General features: G+C 43.3%; 2 protein-coding genes across 2 annotated transcripts in view; one reads left to right on the top strand and one right to left on the bottom strand.

Annotated features, from left to right (window-relative positions):
- The window catches only part of LOC107271666 (MOXD1 homolog 2), a 95,029-nt gene that overhangs the window by 35,768 nt on the left and 40,576 nt on the right, over positions 1–18,685 (bottom strand). The window contains exon 2 of the mRNA XM_015747908.2: positions 17,403–17,681. Within this exon, the coding sequence (XP_015603394.1) occupies positions 17,403–17,672 (270 nt within the window). The 5' untranslated portion in view covers positions 17,673–17,681. The remainder of the gene's footprint in view (positions 1–17,402; positions 17,682–18,685) is intronic.
- LOC112494831 (aminopeptidase N-like) lies at positions 12,175–13,857 on the top strand. Its single transcript, XM_025088188.1, has 4 exons — positions 12,175–12,275; positions 12,385–12,884; positions 12,946–13,411; positions 13,716–13,857. The coding sequence occupies exons 3-4, from the start codon at positions 13,089–13,091 to the stop codon at positions 13,780–13,782; spliced, it is 390 nt and encodes a 129-aa protein (XP_024943956.1). The 5' UTR covers positions 12,175–12,275; positions 12,385–12,884; positions 12,946–13,088; the 3' UTR covers positions 13,783–13,857.

The following is an 18,685-nucleotide window of genomic DNA, read 5'->3' as shown; positions in this document are numbered from 1 at the left end:
CAATTATCGGACGATATGAGTAATGTTAATTATTAACAGTGAAGAAGATACCCAGTACGATCCTGATTAAATCTTTGCAAATAAAATTTTAAATCTTCGTCCAATCTATACATAAATTCAAATACAGAGTTAAAAGACGAAATTCCCAGAGGAACGTGTCAAATTAAAACGAGTAAGCCGTACAGTTATCGGCATCGGAGGGTTGCGCTAAGGGTGGGGTAGGTAGTAGAGTTACTAGCAGCATGAGTATCGGTTATGTAAGGGCACAGCAACGTACATAAGATGATCTCATCCCGCGACTAGTTGAGCGAAAAGATAAATAGAGGCCAGGCGCAACGATCGATAAAACGGATATAGCTTCCTTGGCGAGCAAAAGGGATGTTCCCGTAAAGCACGGACACCCTGGATGACCTGTACAGGTTGAACAATGCACCATTCCTATACCGAAATACCCCGCCCTTTGTCGTATTATGATCATCAACTGAGAAGCATAGGTAAATTCACGGTGAATGCTTCCTTTGCCATCGGCTGCACATCGAACAATCGACTGATTGGATCCCATCACAGAGAGATTCTCATCGAATAAGGATGGTCCTATAGGTAGACGGTAGCTCTTACTCGAATCCTCAAGCAATTCGAGTGCTCTTGGTCCTCGAAGCTTACGTCACTCTATCGTCCGGTCAGCAAGTAGTCCAACTAGCTACTTGAACAACTCGCCGGAATTAGTCGGGACAGTTCCGTATAGTATATAAAGTGGTCCATCCTTGGACGATCAATGTGTCCCTTCTTCCCCACCTACTGGTTCTCTAGTTTCAGTCGGAACATTATCTGCCTGTCCCACTCACTCCTCACGAGTAACTATATCCACTTCTATACTCTTCTCATGTTCACTTCAGACCGTCGGACCGATCGTTCGCCAGAATCCTCCCTGAATGCTACATGGATCCGTAAACGTGACTAGACGCGAGACCGCCGAGCTCGTTAATGAAGACACGCGACAAGTAGACGAGGAACTTTCATGGACTTTCGACATCGTTTCAGCACCCATTGGTTAGTCCCCTGCTGACAGATTGATCCTTCGAAAATCTCGGATGTGATACGTAGGTGTACACGTAGCTGCGGGATGGATGTTGGGGCCCGTCAGACACCATCAAACGGAATGTACAATTTACTTAACCTTCGTGCGGACAAGAGAGATGCTGATACCAAACGTGACAGCGAGAAAGACTCGCCTCTTCCATCCACGTATTTGTCTGTGGAATAGTCGGGATATACGTCAACCATCGGATACAGGAGTCGGACGATGCGGATTCCGATGCGGGTGTACGGCGACTTTGCGGTGGATTCCTGCTGTAGCATTGCTTAAATATTAATTCGTTTTGAAGGTAGCCGTCTGCATGCTGAACTGAATGCTAAGAAACTTCTAAATGATTCAAAGCACTACAGGACGGGAGACCATGAGGTATGCGACGTATGTACATTATTTCTCTCAGAGTTGCCCGCGTAACGTCAGGTTCAATTTTACACGAGGAATACGTTGCATCGTGTGATATATATATTCACAAGAAATGGTCGGGTGCTAGATAAGTATCGTTATGCAATTCTTGAATGCACGGTGCAGTTTCAATTTCGAGGAGTAACTTTATCCAGCAGTTGGATGCGTGCATATATGATGATAATGGTGTGCGATATGGGTGGAAAGTGGCGCGAGCGTCGGAATGGTAAAGGGCTACTGCAATTTTACACACTGAAATAAAATCTTGAATGGAAGTTGCAGGTTACCGTGAACAAGGTAATGTTTCCTCCCACGACTCGGTTCGACGTCTCTTTTCAGGGTTCTTGTTCGTCTAGGCTTGCCAAGACATTCGCTCGCTTGCTCATTCGCTCACGGTCACTCGCTCGTGTTTTACTTCTGAGCATCTTATTGCAACTCATTATTTCACGTAGGATATTGCCAGACCGCGAAACCATTGTCCTGATTTGGATCTCCGACGGTGGCCAGGTGCGTCGGAATGGGTTACTTATGCAGTAATATGTTATCCGCCATTGCCAGAGAAAAGTATATATGTAACTTATGAATTCTACTTGTCGTTAATTTATAATCTAACGTTGGCACGAACCTAACCTAACAGTGGTATAAACTTTTGTCGGCACAACGTGGCGTCTTTTTGTTACCACATAGTTATATGTATAAAAAAGTGGACGCGTTTAGGTTTACGTATACACACGTAGTAAAGTACTCCATTCAAGCTTAGCGATTAGTTCGATTTTCACATTACTCGCGAATGGTTAGGCTAGGTTTATTGGAAATAGTTGGCATTATTTGTAACATTGATTAATCCGAATAAAACGTAATGGTTGTCGTTGTCGTGTCCCTTTACGTTCGCCCCCGATCCCATATAGCGATAACTACAGTGGCGTAACGCGATCCGTTTTTGTATGTCCTGTCATATTGACAAAAAGTGCAGCCATTAATCCCAGGAATTGTAGTAACACCTGCGACCCGAAATAACCGAAAGACAATTTAGCGGCACCACGGTGAACGTTTATATTCTATTCCAGATTCTGGTATACTGCATCCTTCCTTTTGAGCGCTCTTTAAGTGTTCAAACTTGACACGGTTTACGAGAACTGACACTGAAGTAAAGCAGATCTACTTAAAAGGTCTTTGGTTTGTAACGATGAAACATCTGTATTAATTGTATTGAATTAAACGTAATTTATATGAAATTTATTAAAAATTTTTGAATGACAAAAAGTAAAATTTAGTCAATACGAACGTGCCCGATCGACTCGTTATAACTTAGACGTATTCATTGTTGCTAGTAATAGGAAGCTAGGGACTAGTTGCACGTCGACAATAATCTAATCGATTATTCTCGGCGCCGAACATCAGATAAACGAGCTTTCATTTTTACAGAACGACTGATATGGCTTGTGATAGGAAAATCGATCCTGCAAACGACCCAACTAATGGACAGAAGGATATCTTCGTTGATTTCAGTGTCAAGGGATGATCCTTTCATTTCGAAAGAAGTCCAATTCCTCTGACTGCCCTCAGATCCCAGTAATCCACGCTAATGCTTACGGACACGAGAAGTACTATTACGATGCTGTAATATTAGGGTAACAAACGAAGCGAGAGCGAGGCAATTTAAATAATAACGTCGGTACAAAAGGTCAATGACGATCGCATAAAGATAAGTTGAATATTTACTCGATGGCCTCACAAACAATTGCCACATTACAAAATAACGCATACAATATTTAGTGCACTTAACCAATATTTATAACTTTGGAGAAATGGAAAATTCCAATTTTTATCATACAACCGTCACTTCGTCAACGTAACGAAATTCAAACGTCTGGCAAGACGTTCCAAAGAAAAGATGAGTATGCGTGGAGGGCCAACTGTCTTGATCCAAAGGGAATTACGTTGTCGTCGCGAGGTACCGAAGGATATGGGGGATCGTTGAAAGTCGCCGAGAATGAGAGAAGAAACGGTCTCAAGGCAACAGAAGGACACGAGAGGGCGGCGCGCGAGGATTGAAATATGAGAGCGTTTCGTGGAGAGTAAAGGCAAGATCAGAAAAAAGGCCACCGCTCCCTCGCGGCTTGGTGCGTCCCGGTGTAGAAGAGTCAGCACGACTCCGACGTTGCTCCAGATAAAGCGACGCCACTGCGAGTTATTTACCCTGTTTAAAGTGAGCAGCCGTCCCATTATACGACGCCGCACACATACCCGCGGTTTCAAATTGCAGCTCACACGGATAATATGGCTCTTACGGAGGAACGGAATAAAAGGAGCAAGCGGCCCGAAGATCATTGCCGTAGGAGCTGAAGGATGAAGGTAGTCACAGGACGTAGGTAGGAGATAGGCAGGATGGCAGGAGTCAAGCAGAGCAGAGGAAAGGTGGAACGGGCACTGAGCTATCATTGCATCTCCTCATTACCATAACTAGTTCCTCCCCTTTTCGCCTCCTCCTCCTCCTCCTCCTCCTCATCTTCTTCTTCTTCGTCATCGTCCTCACTCCTTCCTTTGGTTTCGTACTCTCGTTCCTTCATCCCCACCAAAGTGCCACCGGCGTTTACGCCCTTCCCTCTGTACGTCCTCCTCGTGGCTTCACGTCCTCCGTTACCCCATACATCATGCCAGTTACGCATTCACGCAGAGGCCGCTTGCGTGTCCACCCCGCGCTGCAAGAGATCTGGACCCTGTGCGATCCCTTGACTGCGCACGCAGTAATAACCGCACGGCAGCAATAATAATAATAAGAACAACGACGGCAGTGGTAGCAACGCCAGCAGCTGGACCGAGAGATATGGCGGACGGCCTTATAAGATGAGGAGGCTGCGAGAGTAGCTGATGCACTCTGATACCGAGACCCTTTTCTACCCAACCTACACACATACTCCAGATCGTGTTCTCATTGAGTTCGCGTTCCATCGTCCACGCTTCGCTTACAACCGCAGTCTGGACCACATCGCCTTCATGAATCTCACGAGATGAGCCGTCGCCGTCTGCCGGTTTGTCAGCGTGTAAAAACGACCCGTGCATATCTTACGCGGTTAAGTAGCGGACCTTTCTTGGATCTTGATGCAAGTTACTCTTTAGACCGAGGATCTCTTGAACCTTTGCGCGTAGAATTTATACTTGGGCAATGGAGGTGCTTCGCGACGGCTACCCTTGAGGGTATTGAGAAATGTTAGCCCAGGTCTACATAAAACGATCGATGGATTATGCAAACTAACTTTCAGGCTCGTTCGTTCGTTTTATTCTTTTTTTTTAATTTGAAGTGAGGTGCGCTTCTAGCTATTTGTACCTCCCACCCCCACCCCCCCTCCCCCAGCGACGCAGTCATGCACGACCCTTTTTGTTTTCCTTCGCGTATAAGAAAAATCTCGAAGATTTTCAATGGAGGGGCGTTCCTATACTGCAGAGTCGATAGAGACGTAGAGAGAGAGAGAGAGAGAGAGAGAGAGAGAGAGATACAGAGAAGCACAGAGAAGGTGACAGTGGGAGTTGCCAGTTGTACTGGAGAGAAGATCGGACCAAGCCTCACCGCCATATAAAAGGTAGAACTACTCAGGTCCTAATGCTGACTCGGCAAAGTCGACTTTACACTGGCAGTCGGTACACCAAGAGATATGTGACGTATAGGGACAGAAGGGTAAGAAGGGTACCCAGGCTATGTGTTAGGACGGGATGGCAAACTCGTGGAGTGGGCCAGAGAGAAAGATAGAATGAAAGAGAGCGACAAGAGGAGCCAAAAGGGTGGACCTCCACAATCCTTCCTCTATCTGGTGGCTAAAACTAAGTCTCTATCTATCTGTTTCGAGGCTGTACTAGCATCTCCCGTTCTACCGTCCTGTTCGTGTAAGCCAGTTTCGTCAGGAGGATTGCGCCCCTAAGCCAGGTCGTTAAAAGCTGGCAGATTTGATCCTTTGTGTCCCCCGTACTGCCCCACGTCAACCCTCCACTCGTTCCTGCACCACCGTCTTCAATATCATCCTATACAGCACTCTTCCTCGTCTTCCACAAAAAGTAGTACCTACGGCAGGTCTTTTCTTCCACAGTGGCACACTTACTCTTCATCCCTCCTTATTTCTTTTCTACTCGCTAGTCATCTGCTTCTTCTCTTCCAAGACATCTTCGTCCCGTCTACAACCTCCAGTCTCTCTTGCTCCTCCGCGACTGAAAATCAGGGAAATATAATAACCGTTCGAGATATACAGACTGAATGTTACACCACGGAAAGGAGATAGAACATCTCGTCTGCCGTAAGAGACCCAAAGAAGAATAGAAAGAAGAGGACTCTTTGCTGCAGATTCAAGATAAAGATTGAAAGACATCGGGGAGAACAAACGCGTCCAGTTTCGAGCGACACAATAACCCGAGCTGGAATCTTCCCCTTGACTTACCCCTATTCGATAATGACAGTCCGCATACCTTGGCACAAATAAATTGTCATAATAAGAAACACGATAGCATCTCGACGGCTTCTTACCGTTTGCCCCGGTCTGCCCGACTGCCTCGTGTTACGTAACCTTACCCCTCTTTTCCATGGCTATATGCCACTGCACGCGTCAAACTCGATGGCTCTTGTGGATCAACCTGGACATCCCATTTCATTTTCACGTATCTCTTTTTTGACCTTCTTCCAACTCCCGTGTTATATCCCTCACGACCCTTTTTTCTGCTCGAAATCATTTTGATCTTATCACGGAAATCTCACGAACGCGTCCGTGTCTCGCACTTTCTCACAAGCTCAGCCAATCGCGAGGAGACACGTATTTTTACAATTTTTAAACGCGTCGAAGCTCGGCACATCCTCGATTGAGATGGAACGTTTTGGCATCGTGATTCAGTCTCGCAAGGGCATTCCTTATGGCAATACTATCTGCGAAAAAGTATGGCTATTTACAAAAACTAATTTTTAACGTATTTCCACAGTATAAACAAAGCAACGCTATATCGATCGCAGGTCGATATCAATTCTTTTTTATAAATATAGTATGCTAACAAGCTAACTTTGTACGATACGAAAAATCTGTATGTATAAATATAGCATACATATGTAATATACGTATGCGCACACGTGTCAGGAAAAAATGGAAAACAACCTACGTCCAGGATGACATGTGAGATTTCACGAGGCGACCGTCGTCCAACCGTTCTATGTATACGAATGTGCGCATGCGCGCCTACTTGTTTGTGGGAACGTAGAACCCTTTGATATCCACTGTAGGGATCCGGAGCAACCAAGTTGCACGCACGGTGGCAGTCAAATTCGAAACAAAGAGACAGCTGCTTAATTGGCTCGGACCCCCGAAAATGACTGATGAATCGAACTGTCCTCCCGACGACGAGGACGACGAGAACCCAATCGGAGCCCCACTTCAATTTGACGACTGTCATCTTTCACGCTCCGGAAACATCTCGTTTCATCTTTGTTCCTTGTATCCTCCCTCGGCCAGAGAAGCCAAGCCGTGACTTTGCCACAACGTTCCCATTATTTTACTTTCCCGGTCTGACTGAGGTCAATGCTTGCCTACCATGGCTCCTAGATGACTGACTTATTCTCTTCGCTAGTTCAACTGTTTTTCTATCTATCAACGTTAATCGTCTCTAGTTTAACTCGGATACCGAATGGACCTCAGCCTCGTTATTTTCTTGCGAATCTTTGAAATTCTCCACCCAGTTCACGGTCCATCCGTACTATTTATTTATGGTGAAAAATACGTGTTCTGGTTACACCGTATCGCAATGCCAATGGATATTCAGCGCGAAAAGATCATTTGGACCAATCGTGGGGGAAGGTGCTCTATTTTTTTTATCTCCATGTCATTCCATTGAAAGTGGGTACTTTTGTTTATGAGCTAGTTTAACAAACGATCACGTTTAACCGACTTCATAGTAGCGTGTAGGTATATGTGTTATGCATATATTGTCCCATGTAAAAGGCCTATGTACATACAAGTTCGCGGACGACGAGGCAGTATCAGTTGCTGATAAGGCAGCGATATATGCATGAGAACAGCTATATGGCATTTGTGACATTTCGGTATGATAAAGTGTACGCGTATAATACGATACTGTACGTGGTATTTGATGGGACCAGAGATCCTTCAAAACATACGGGGTTTATCATACGTATCTGCATTATTCTACCTAATTATTTGTACGATATGTGGTTTGACAGGTTTACAAAAAAAAAAGCCTACATGAGGTGGTATCGATTTGATGCGTCAATCAAAGGACAAAGACATCACGGAACCGGAAATGCGTGACGTACTAGTCTCTCTCATGACTTCTCGTGAGATGTGGCGGTATTCTTGAGCGTGCAACTGAGTGCTACGGAAAGACCGGAAGAGGATGTTTTTGTCTCTTTGCTTTTAGCATCAATTCGAAACAAACGGCATTGAAGCAATATCGCAAATACGGAAAAACCGTACCAAAGCAATGCTTCTATTGGCGAATGCTTTAATCCAGGACAAAGGAGGAGGAAACTGACGTTTACATACTTGCTTTTGCTATTTCACTAAATGCTTCATTATTACTTGAAAAAAAGTATCGTTTGATGATAAAGCGTGGCCTGAACATCCCTTTACGAAGGAAAATACGTGGATCATGAAAAAGCAAAAAAAAACTTGTCATATCTACCTCCCGCTTCTCCAATTTACAGATAGCTGAAAAATCTAAGCTATCATATAAAGAGATGTTCAGCCCAAACCGCAACCGGGAGATAGCGCACCCATTTGATTCTCATGACAAGATCCCGTTCGGATGGTGTGTCCAGGCTGAATGAGTAGGTCTAAAAAACCCGAATCGAGTATCCACTTATGTAAGAACCCATTCATCTCTTACATTATCGAGAATAAAATTCGTGCAGCTTTTAGGTGAAATTATATTGGTCCAAATAGCCCAAAAGGGCGATAAGAAGAATGAATAAAAACCCGTGAACGAAATTCCCCGTAATGTCGGGCAAAGAAAGTGACGCATCTTTTACCAAGTAATTTGGCGTGACCCCGGGAGGCATTAGTCATCGAAAAATCCAAACATGAAGTAAAAGGATATCGGGCACCAGCAAATATTTTCGGTGACACGATAAATCTAGAGTACAGAGTTCACAGAGTTCCGCGTACATATACAGATACGTAGAGAAGCAATGATAATCCATATGATTGATGAACGATGTAAAAGTCAGTTGAGAAATGTATATCAGGACCAAACGAAGCTCCAATTCTTAATAGACATGCGTGTGTATTATATATCAGCGCGCGTGCACGTATTAACAGTAAGGCCCATTCGTTTCCTTCAAAATCGTATCTCGTTATGCCCCGATAAATCCGTGAGACGATCTCGAGGGGCCCTCGTTCACGCCCTGCATACGAAAAGTCGTGACAGTATCCGAAGATACATCAGGGCCTACCAAGAAGAAGAAGAAGAGGAAGAAGCTGAAGATGAAGGTGACTATAGATAGATGAAGAGAAGAGACAGATAGAGAGGGAGAGAGAGAGAGACAAAGAGAACGAAAGTAAGAGAAAGATAAGTTATAAAGGAAGGAACCTCGGGGATGGTAGCCAGGAACGGTCTTCGACTAGAAGAGCGAGAGGATGCTGCATTATAATATCGATCTATATTCACGGAACGAGGTGCGATCCATCACTCGTGCATAGCTCTACAGCCTGTAGCACCCACCCATCTATTCGTATTTCCCTGCTTTTATTGTTTTCTACGAGATTGCTTCCCCCACCCATGGGCCAGCACAATGCAATTCTTACGGCCCTTGCATTCTAACCTATATCTCTGATGTAAACTGTATTGAGGGTACAGGGTTCATGGCGGTATAAAAGTATTTTCCCGAGGGGTTCGTGGATTCGATGCATCCCCATGGAATGGAAACGTATACCTGATATTTGCATTCGCATTTTTCTACGACCTGCATGCCTACACTGAATGCATTGCATTCACTTGTCTCTCGTATGCTACATAATTTAAAAAATTGGGATACCTATTTTTTATTTATAGGCATAAATCAGTTCTTTAGAGAATTTAGTTGCATGTTAAACGCGACGAGTGTATAGCACGCGATTGTCAATATTGATGTATGAAAGTGACTAGATATCGCAAAATTATCATTAGTCGATACAGATATTTTCCCATTAAACCAATTTCATAAATAGCATAACGAGACTCAAGAGCGTTAGCTAATTCAGTGTAAATTACGTTATATTTTCGTAAGCAAAACCGTCCGCGTATCCGTACTATCCTGCTGCGTTCACAAATTTATTACCGGTCGAGGAATATATCAAATGCGTAGCCGGTACCAGCCACGGAGTTATATTATGTATCAGGGGACGTTTCGCATTAACATATAACCAAGCTTAACAAGGGTTGCTTCGCCAGCAAGGACTCGTAGGTGGACATTCGACGCTTCCACGCTCAGACTCTTCCTCCGCTCCTTATGTCCTACCCATGTCCTAGTTCTTTTTTCTCTATCCAACCTACATTGTCCTGAGACCCCGGCGCATTATTCACCTACAACCTACGAGTATCCCTACGCTGCTATGAGAGCAAGTAAAAAAACGGTAGAGGGGAAGGATGGGAGCCTTGCCTGAACTCGCAGTATAAGGTCCTCTAGCCGTGTCCTTGAAAGGAAGTAGGAAGGAGAACCATCCTGAATCTCTATATGTACATTTGTGGTGCAACGTTTAAGTGCATCCGGACCCGAGAGTCGCAGAGAGGCCGGCAATGAAATCATGAAGCCGTTCGCTATCGAACGTGCCCGCGTAATTGCTTTTACACTGAATCCTATTTACCGTGGATACAGTCGAGCTAGGATGGCTTGGTAACGTTGCGCCGAGGACTACAACTTGTATCGTTATAATTTAACTATATACAGACTGCAACTGGTTGCGCTTCTGAGCGTGGATGCACCGACGACATTTTTAACCCAGTATATTGCGAAATTCCCTGATCCTTATTTCTCTCCTTCTCTGACGTACTTTAAGGATTTTCGCACGGCACGGCGACCCTAAACGTTTATGTGGGTCTTTAGGGAAACTAGGAATGGCCGACGTTTCTTATGGTAATTGCGTGAGTCTCGTAATAGGGATAAGGTCACGAGGCCGGAGCCTTAAACGCTTGCAAATCCGACGTATTTTTTTGGCGCTTTGGCAAACTTTTTTTTTTCCAACGACGATTCACCGAAAGATGTGATGTTAATTTTCAGTAGGCACGTTGAAAATGTTATTTATCACGTAATTTTATTTTTTAAAATTATTCTTTATTTCTACTTCATGGAAAACGTCTTAAATATTCGTCACGGCTAGCAGTGCATGGTTTATAAAAATGACATGGTAATCCATCGAATGTATAAATTGAGAGCCATTTAAAGTTTTTTCCAAATTTCATTCAAGCTTTTAAACGTCGTCGTGTACTGTTCTTGTCTCGACCCTCAACTTCTTACTAACATTGGTACTCAGCGCAGCGACAAGTGAGTTACTAGAGGAAATGCAGAATGGGAATTTCAAACTGTGCAAAGTGTACACTCTCTGCGTTCGTCAAGCTATACTATAGGAGTTATACTACAAACGTACTTGTAGCTATACTACAAACGCCCGTCCCTCAACATTATTCCATACGCACTTCCACATTCTGTTTTCAGTGAATCACAAAACTCATACACGAAATGGCAGCGCGCGTTCCAACGTAAAAATAAATATCACCTATTCTACATAGTATATTCGCATTCGGCAAAAAAATTGTTTTGAAATGTCCAAACGATTTTACAAAGTCTTCAGTTTTCCGTATCAAGCAGATAAAATCGTTTCTGAAGTTGACTGGTAATATTCGAGATAGACACAAAGATGTTCCAGATGAGTAGGAAGCAAGACAGTCATCCTCGACCGGTCTGGATGCCCGGGGGCTGGTCTGGTTCTAAGATTACGATCATAACGAAAAACCTTCTCATTCTCATTGGCTATTGGTTCACCTTTCCTTCGTTCTTGTTCACTTGCATTCACTCGGCCAACCATTCTCGCTCTCTCACTCTTCCCATGTAAAAATTTACGAGTCCAGTACTGGCACAGTGCAGTTGCCAACGATAGCAACGTTGGCGGAGAATCGGCTCCCAAGATCGGTAGATCATTGCTTGAATGTACAAATGATAACAACGGACCAACCGTCGTCCACCACTGCTGGGAGATTACTCGGTTCACCCGATTTCCAAGAATTGTCTTTCGACGTCGGTCCAGTACCAAAGATTAACTTTCGCAAAATACTGGCTACTAGTTGAACTCGATGGATTCAACTCATTTAAATTTTATTTAATTACAGTTAAGATAAAAATTTTCTATACGGAATAATCAGCTGTCACTGTTACATTCTCATGGATCTATACGTGCAAAATTTACTGACTCTGATCCTGAACATCTACTTGGTCTCTATTCCATCGATGAATTGTCTTACGAGGAGATTATAAATAATAGAAGGAATGTCAAACAGAGAAGAGATTAATCACAAAAATGTTAGAAAGTTAGCACAGATGCACGCGTATATATTTTATCAGCAACAATAGCCAAGCTCATTCCGCGTGATTTGACACGAACTATCGATACGAAAATCTTAAATATACATATGCATATATAGTTTTATGTACGATGTTGACAAAAGCTACACGTCTCATAATCTTTTTTAACTCCAGTAGCATATAAGAGACTTTCGAGTAATTTGGTTCACACATATATTGTTCTCCTACTGGAAAAGACAGGTAACGAATACATTATATAATTAGAACTAACTCCATTATACATAATCGATTATTATTGATCAATAAAACGTTGCTTTAAACATATTTTTTAATTTATGATATTATTCAGAAAAACAGGTCCAATGAAAACTCTTGTTATGAAAATTCTTTTGATGACGACCCTGTTGTTAGGCGTCGTGTCTCCAGTTTTTCTTCTGGATAGCAGCGAAACGAGTATCGACAATGACACTACTATCGACTATAGATTGCCAAAAAATTCAGTGCCAATTTCATATACGATCAATTTGATACCGTATATCGTCGTTGATAATTTTATATTCGATGGAGAATCTACGACTGAACTTCAGGTTCTAAAAGCAAGTTCTTCGATAACTCTTCACATTCTAGCACTTACTAGAGACGAGAGTCCTTGGTGTCCAGTGCTAATGTAAACTACAAAATAGCCAATCGTACTTACGATAACATAAAACAATTTTTGATTTTGAATTTCGCGACCGATTTGCCGGCTGGAAATTATACACTGTATTTGAAGTACGTTAGTATCCTGGACGGTAAAATTTTCAATGGTTTCTATAGAAGTTCTTATACCAACGACTATGGTGAAACTGTGTACGTATATCATTACTTTATATTAATCTGTGTTATTCAATAGACTTATATTAATTTGTAGAGTACGTTTCCAGCTGGTTGGCTGCCACAAAATTTGAAGCAACCTCAGCACGTCAAGCTTTCCCCTGCTGGGATGAACCTGCGCTCAAAGCTACCTTTACTATTTCTATTGAGCACGATGCTAACTACACGGCGTTATCAAATATGCCAGTTGCCGGACAATCGGCTATCGACAAGAGTGATAACAAATTATGGACGACTTTCGAAATAAAACCCATCATGTCTACATACTTGGTGGCTTTTGTAGTTTCGGATTATGGATACGTCACTAACGACGACGCAACATTCAAAGTTTGGACTCGCAAAAATGGTCTTCGTGCTACGGCTTATGCATTGGCTCTAGGAGAGTCAGCATTAGCACGTTTAGAAGAATACACATCGATTTCATATACTCTTCCAAAAATGGATCAAATTTCTATCCCAGACTTGAGGACTGCTATGGAAAACTGGGGCTTGGTTACCTACAGGTAATATCATAAGCGATTGTTCGTTATATAATTTGCTCTTAAGTTTTATCATCAATACGGAGAAACATATTTCCTGTACGAAGACGGCGTAAATACGACATTAATGAAACAAAGTGTTGCTGGATTTATTTCTCATGAATTGTCTCATCAATGGTTTGGAAATCTAGTCAGGCCATCCTGGTGGAAACATATTTGGCTGAATGAAGGCTTCGCCACTTATTTCCAATATTACATCACGAACGAAGTAAAACTTAAAAAAATTGTCTAAATTCATCGTTTAATTAATCATATTTAATTGTTTTAGGCGGAAGACAATTGGCGCTTCATGGAACAATTTGTACTTCGCGCTGTACAAGATAGTGCCTTTATAATAGATTCTTCCGAAACCGCCCGTCAGATTTCCCTGCGGAAAATGGAATTCCGCAGACCGGGGCTTCCCTTAAAACGGTGGTGGACCCTTGGGTCAAGCAGTCGTGATATCCAGTGACCACTGTCACCAGGAATTATTCAACCGAAACAGCTAATATCAGTCAGGAACGATATTTTCAATCTGGTGCTAGTGATGATGGTACCAGATGGTGGGTACCTATCAGTTACACAACTCAACTTGCTCTAAATTTTTCATCAACATCACCTTCCGAGCGGATCCGTCAATAAGACGATAGTATAGTCTTAGACGGGTTTTACTCAAGTCATTGGGTCCTTTTTAATATACGAGTATCAGGTAAAACAACACTATGAACATACGCGAATAGACGTACTATGAAATAAAAAATTAACATATGTCGATAAACTATTCGAAATCAATCAACAGGCTACTATCGAGTCAACTATGATGAAAGAAATTGGAAATTATTAGCTACTTATTTGAACAGTGACGATTATATTAATATTCATCCCGTCAATCGTGCACAACTCATACGTGATTCTTATAACTTGGCTTTTGCCAATCGTACCAGCCTTTCTATATTTCTGAACATTTCGATTTACCTTCATCGTGAGATTGATTACATTCCCTGGTATTCGATGTTGACCGCTGATATTGATTTGAATCCAAGATTAGCAAACACCAGAAGCCACTCGTTATTCAAGCTACATACATGACTGTGATATAATTAAAGTTGAATAAGTCAGAATTTAATCTGTTATTATTTTATTTACAGACTTTTTTTGTGGAACGTCTTCAAAAATGTATCGCTACTCTCGGATATGACATGCACGATGACGATGAACATCTTACAAAGATTCACAGAGCAAATACCTTAAGATTTGCATGCAGCCACAGCAGCGAAGAATGCAGATCCAATGCAACTACAAAGCTGCTCGTTGCACATTTGGCAGATCAAATTGCAAACCCGTAAGTTATAACGCTTTCGGTATAAGAATTTAAATCCACAAAAATCTTGTAACAGATGATTAATTTTAGGGTATCGCCGGATTTGTGAAACTGGATATTCTGCGCTGGACTTAACAATGCAAATGCAACTGTTTGGAACGTGGTTTTAGACCTTTACGTCGAGAGCCCTTCTCTCACCATAATCAATTATCTTGGTTGATCCGAGGACAAAGAAATCTTGACAACATACATGACAATGGCAACAGCAGACAATTCAACGATACTCAAGGAGCATGCACCTGATGCGTATGCATCCGTTTACTCTGGCAGCCTTGAGAATATAAACTTCGCCTTGGACTACCTCATCGACAATTTCGACAAATTATATGAATCATAATTAATTGTTCACGCTGTACCTTCTGAGTTCCATAAATAGAATTTTACAAGTACGAACTTTGAACTTGTTGCAGCTGGAATTCACCCACAGATACGATGACCAAGTATGTTTCTGCGATCAGTGACTTGATAACAACAAGGGAACAGCTGACAAAGGTCTTTATCATCGACAATTCAACAACTAGTCATTTAATTTACAGCATGGTACGCATTACTAATTCTTTTTTTTTATTAATTTTGCAGTTGAAAGCTTTAATCGAAGAGCACAGCGATTTATTGAGATCTAATGGAATCTAACGTCGAATGGACTGATACTTATGAACCAGTTTTTTACGAATGGTTTAATAATTTCTATCGGGTGTAAGACGAAGTACTGTACTACCACTACAGCCGCTACGCCCTATGCAACGTCACCTCTATTTTCCTTGCCCCTTTCGCTATCCAACACTGACCAACGCCAACACTCCAGCTAGAAACAGGCCAAGGGTCACCATCATTGTAACCGATGCTGGACAATCACGCGTCACCTAGTAGCATAAAGCATCCAATTATGCATTTGTCCCTTCTCGATGGAAAAATTCCATGGACAAACTAACCGTCGAAGCAAGAAATCACTGATCAACCCTCTTACGGAACAGTCATCCTTTTCGTGACTTGAGCCGAGGATGGTAAAACTTTTAGTGGCTTTGTTTTAGAATCAACTCTGAATAAAACAGCACGTCATAAATGGACGCTTGCTTCGGCAGCATACTATAGAAACCGCTTTAGTATTCGATCCTTTAATAGATGAAACTAAAGTGATCTCATCAGCACGGAACATTTCAATAAATGATATTTCTATATCAAAATTTTCTTCGATGTTCCTAATCTTATCTTTATATATAGCTATCTCCTTTACTGCCGTATCGAGAAGCCCTCCTCGCAGGCATAATAGCTTCCTCTCGTTTCCTCTCAGCTTGCCCGTGCATTCGCTCCGAGAGAGCAATCGAGCAACGGCTGGGCAGAAAGCACTACGCGCCACAGCATCCATTATGGAACAAACTGAGCAACGATTCTACCGGAAAAATTGTAGACAGGCGAGACAAACGCGTTCTGCAACTTGAGTACGTACAGCATGAACTTTCAGGTCACCCTGCAGTCGTCCAAGAAGATTGCTTTCTTATATTCCAGTCGAGATTATGGTCCTTCTCTAGTTCGAAAGTCATCTAGATGGCAGCACTGCTGCTTCCGTAGAGTCGCGAAGTCGTAATGCAGTAGTAATATCGCGAAGTGTTGAACCGATATGGGAATATCGACGAGGCACTCGAAATACACGACACGACTGAACCCAAGTTAACTTAGGGAGTTAAGGGGGAACCGTAATTCGCAGGAAATTCAAGCTTGGTCGGATGAGCGAGAATGACGTGGCTGCTAAGGATTTCCGTATAGTCACTGGATCCCCTTAGCGAAGTTAATTGCTCGTGTCTAAACTTCGATACTTTCTCCGGATAGTCTTAAAACAGGGCGGTACTCTTATTCGGACTTATCCGGTGGATTAAGTCAGCTTTCTACCTAAGGAAATTTTCGATTACCCTTTCGCTTAACGTTCATCCCCACTTCAAGTTCTAATACCGGAGGAAGTTCCGAGTGGTATCTACGGAGCGTGGCATCCTTTTGAACGGCATTACTTGAAAGAGGGCTCGTGGCTCAGGTAGGCCGTGGAAGGGGTCAGGTCCTAAAATGGTTCGTTTTACAAAATAACGATAAAGGTCTAATAAGAGGGCACGCGCGCCATCGGTTGACGAAATTGATAACTATTGGATATGCACCGATCGAAACGGAACACCCGTTACTTATCTCGACAACGACTATCATTATGGACATTCTCCCGACAGATTGCCAGGTGCTTCTCGATGATTATTACCATACTGGATGGGACACACAATCGCCTCGGTAGCGCCAGAAACAAGTGTGCCAGACCAATGGTTCGCTAACTATCGACCCGGGAACGTGGATGGGATTTCGTTATCGGATCCTACTATTACCGCTGGCTCCATCTGGCCAAAAGTTTGCTGCTCTTAACGCACGATTATTCCCGACCCCGTCTCTCTGGGTCAAACTCGCTCCAAGAACCGATACTCCGAGCAAGAGCAGTCTTAGGATTGTAATACGTGAGAGCGTATACATACTACCAGTACGAGAGCAGTCATCAGTCAACTCGATGTGTCACCGTTAGATCTGACGAGAGGCTGTGCGCCTTTTAAGAGAAGCTCCACTCACCTGAAGATGAACTTGTCCATTGTTGTCGACCCATCCGATGACCATGTCCGCCCCGACTCGGTTATCATCCTTGGTAAATCCGAGTCCCACGTAGCCCAGGGTCTTAACTTGGACCTCGAACGTGACGTCCCTGTCCCCAGGGGTCCAGAGAACCAAGAAGTTGTTGTCGAGAACAGCGCTGTGCTTCCATTCGACGCACGCGACATTAGCGACGATGGTGATGAGGAGCACGATATGCGCAACGAGACCCGTCATCTTGACGAATTTCATTCAGAACATCTGTAACAGGTGCAAAAGAAAGATGGCGTCAGTCCTTGTCCAAGGTGTGACGTTTGGAAGATTGCGGTAAGAGCACGCTACTAAAGTAATCCCAATTCTCTTGGTATGCCAAGAGGTGTTTTGTGATACATAGGCTCCGGTGCAAGCTCAAGCGTTACTTCGAAGTTTGACCAAGTTCCAGGCCGGAGTATCATGCTTTAATTACGGTTGGCCTTACTTTCGAGAGAGAAGTTTGACTGAACGTACCTACGAGGGGCCACAAGGACGCGTCTGCTTCGGGACATGCTCATGCATTTAGTAGTTTACTATGCAAATTCATCCCTTCGGATACTTGTGTACTCGACGCAATGTCCAGGAGCGGCATCGCGTAGAGAATAAGGGACACGAGAACATGGAGAAAAGACTCGAAGCGTTATTATACGTGTACATTTGGATTCCGAGAGGAAGGTACAAAGAGAGATCAACAAGGAAGAATTCGGATTCACACTGTACACGTCTTTCTATCCTTGTTCTCTCAATTGTCACACAATTGTCTGCATACAGAAACACAACGTAAAAACGGAATGGAGTACCCGCGAGCAAAAGTCTGGGGGCCAGTAAACGACGACCAGAACTCGCGAAGAAGGTGAAACCTGGAAGGACGGTAGAGGCTTTACGCACTAGTCAAACAACCGCGATGGAAGCAATCGATTCAATTAACAGTAACAGCGGTGTAATGCGTAAGTGAGGTGATGCATTGGCGGACCCAGCTGTCACGTGGCAACTCGAGCCACTCAACCGCGCAGAGAAGCGTCAACTCAAATTGAGAGGACAGTCCAGTGGGTAGGGCGGGGTTGGGGGGTGAGCACGGACGGGTTTGATTTGCGGCATGTCGTTCAGTCGATTGCCCTCAAATTGCGCCCAGCACTCGTGGCTTCGACCTGGAATGTCCTATACGAATCGTCATTCGACCATGCGGATCGCCACCGGCCCCCAGTCCACCATCCGTACCATTCAAACACACT

The sequence above is a fragment of the Cephus cinctus genome, unplaced genomic scaffold (assembly GCF_000341935.2).
Source record: "Cephus cinctus unplaced genomic scaffold, Ccin1 Ccin1_scaffold0080, whole genome shotgun sequence".
Taxonomy (NCBI): domain Eukaryota; kingdom Metazoa; phylum Arthropoda; class Insecta; order Hymenoptera; family Cephidae; genus Cephus; species Cephus cinctus.
The sequence above is the reverse complement of the archived record's forward strand: the minus strand, read 5'-3'. Positions and strand labels throughout refer to the sequence as shown.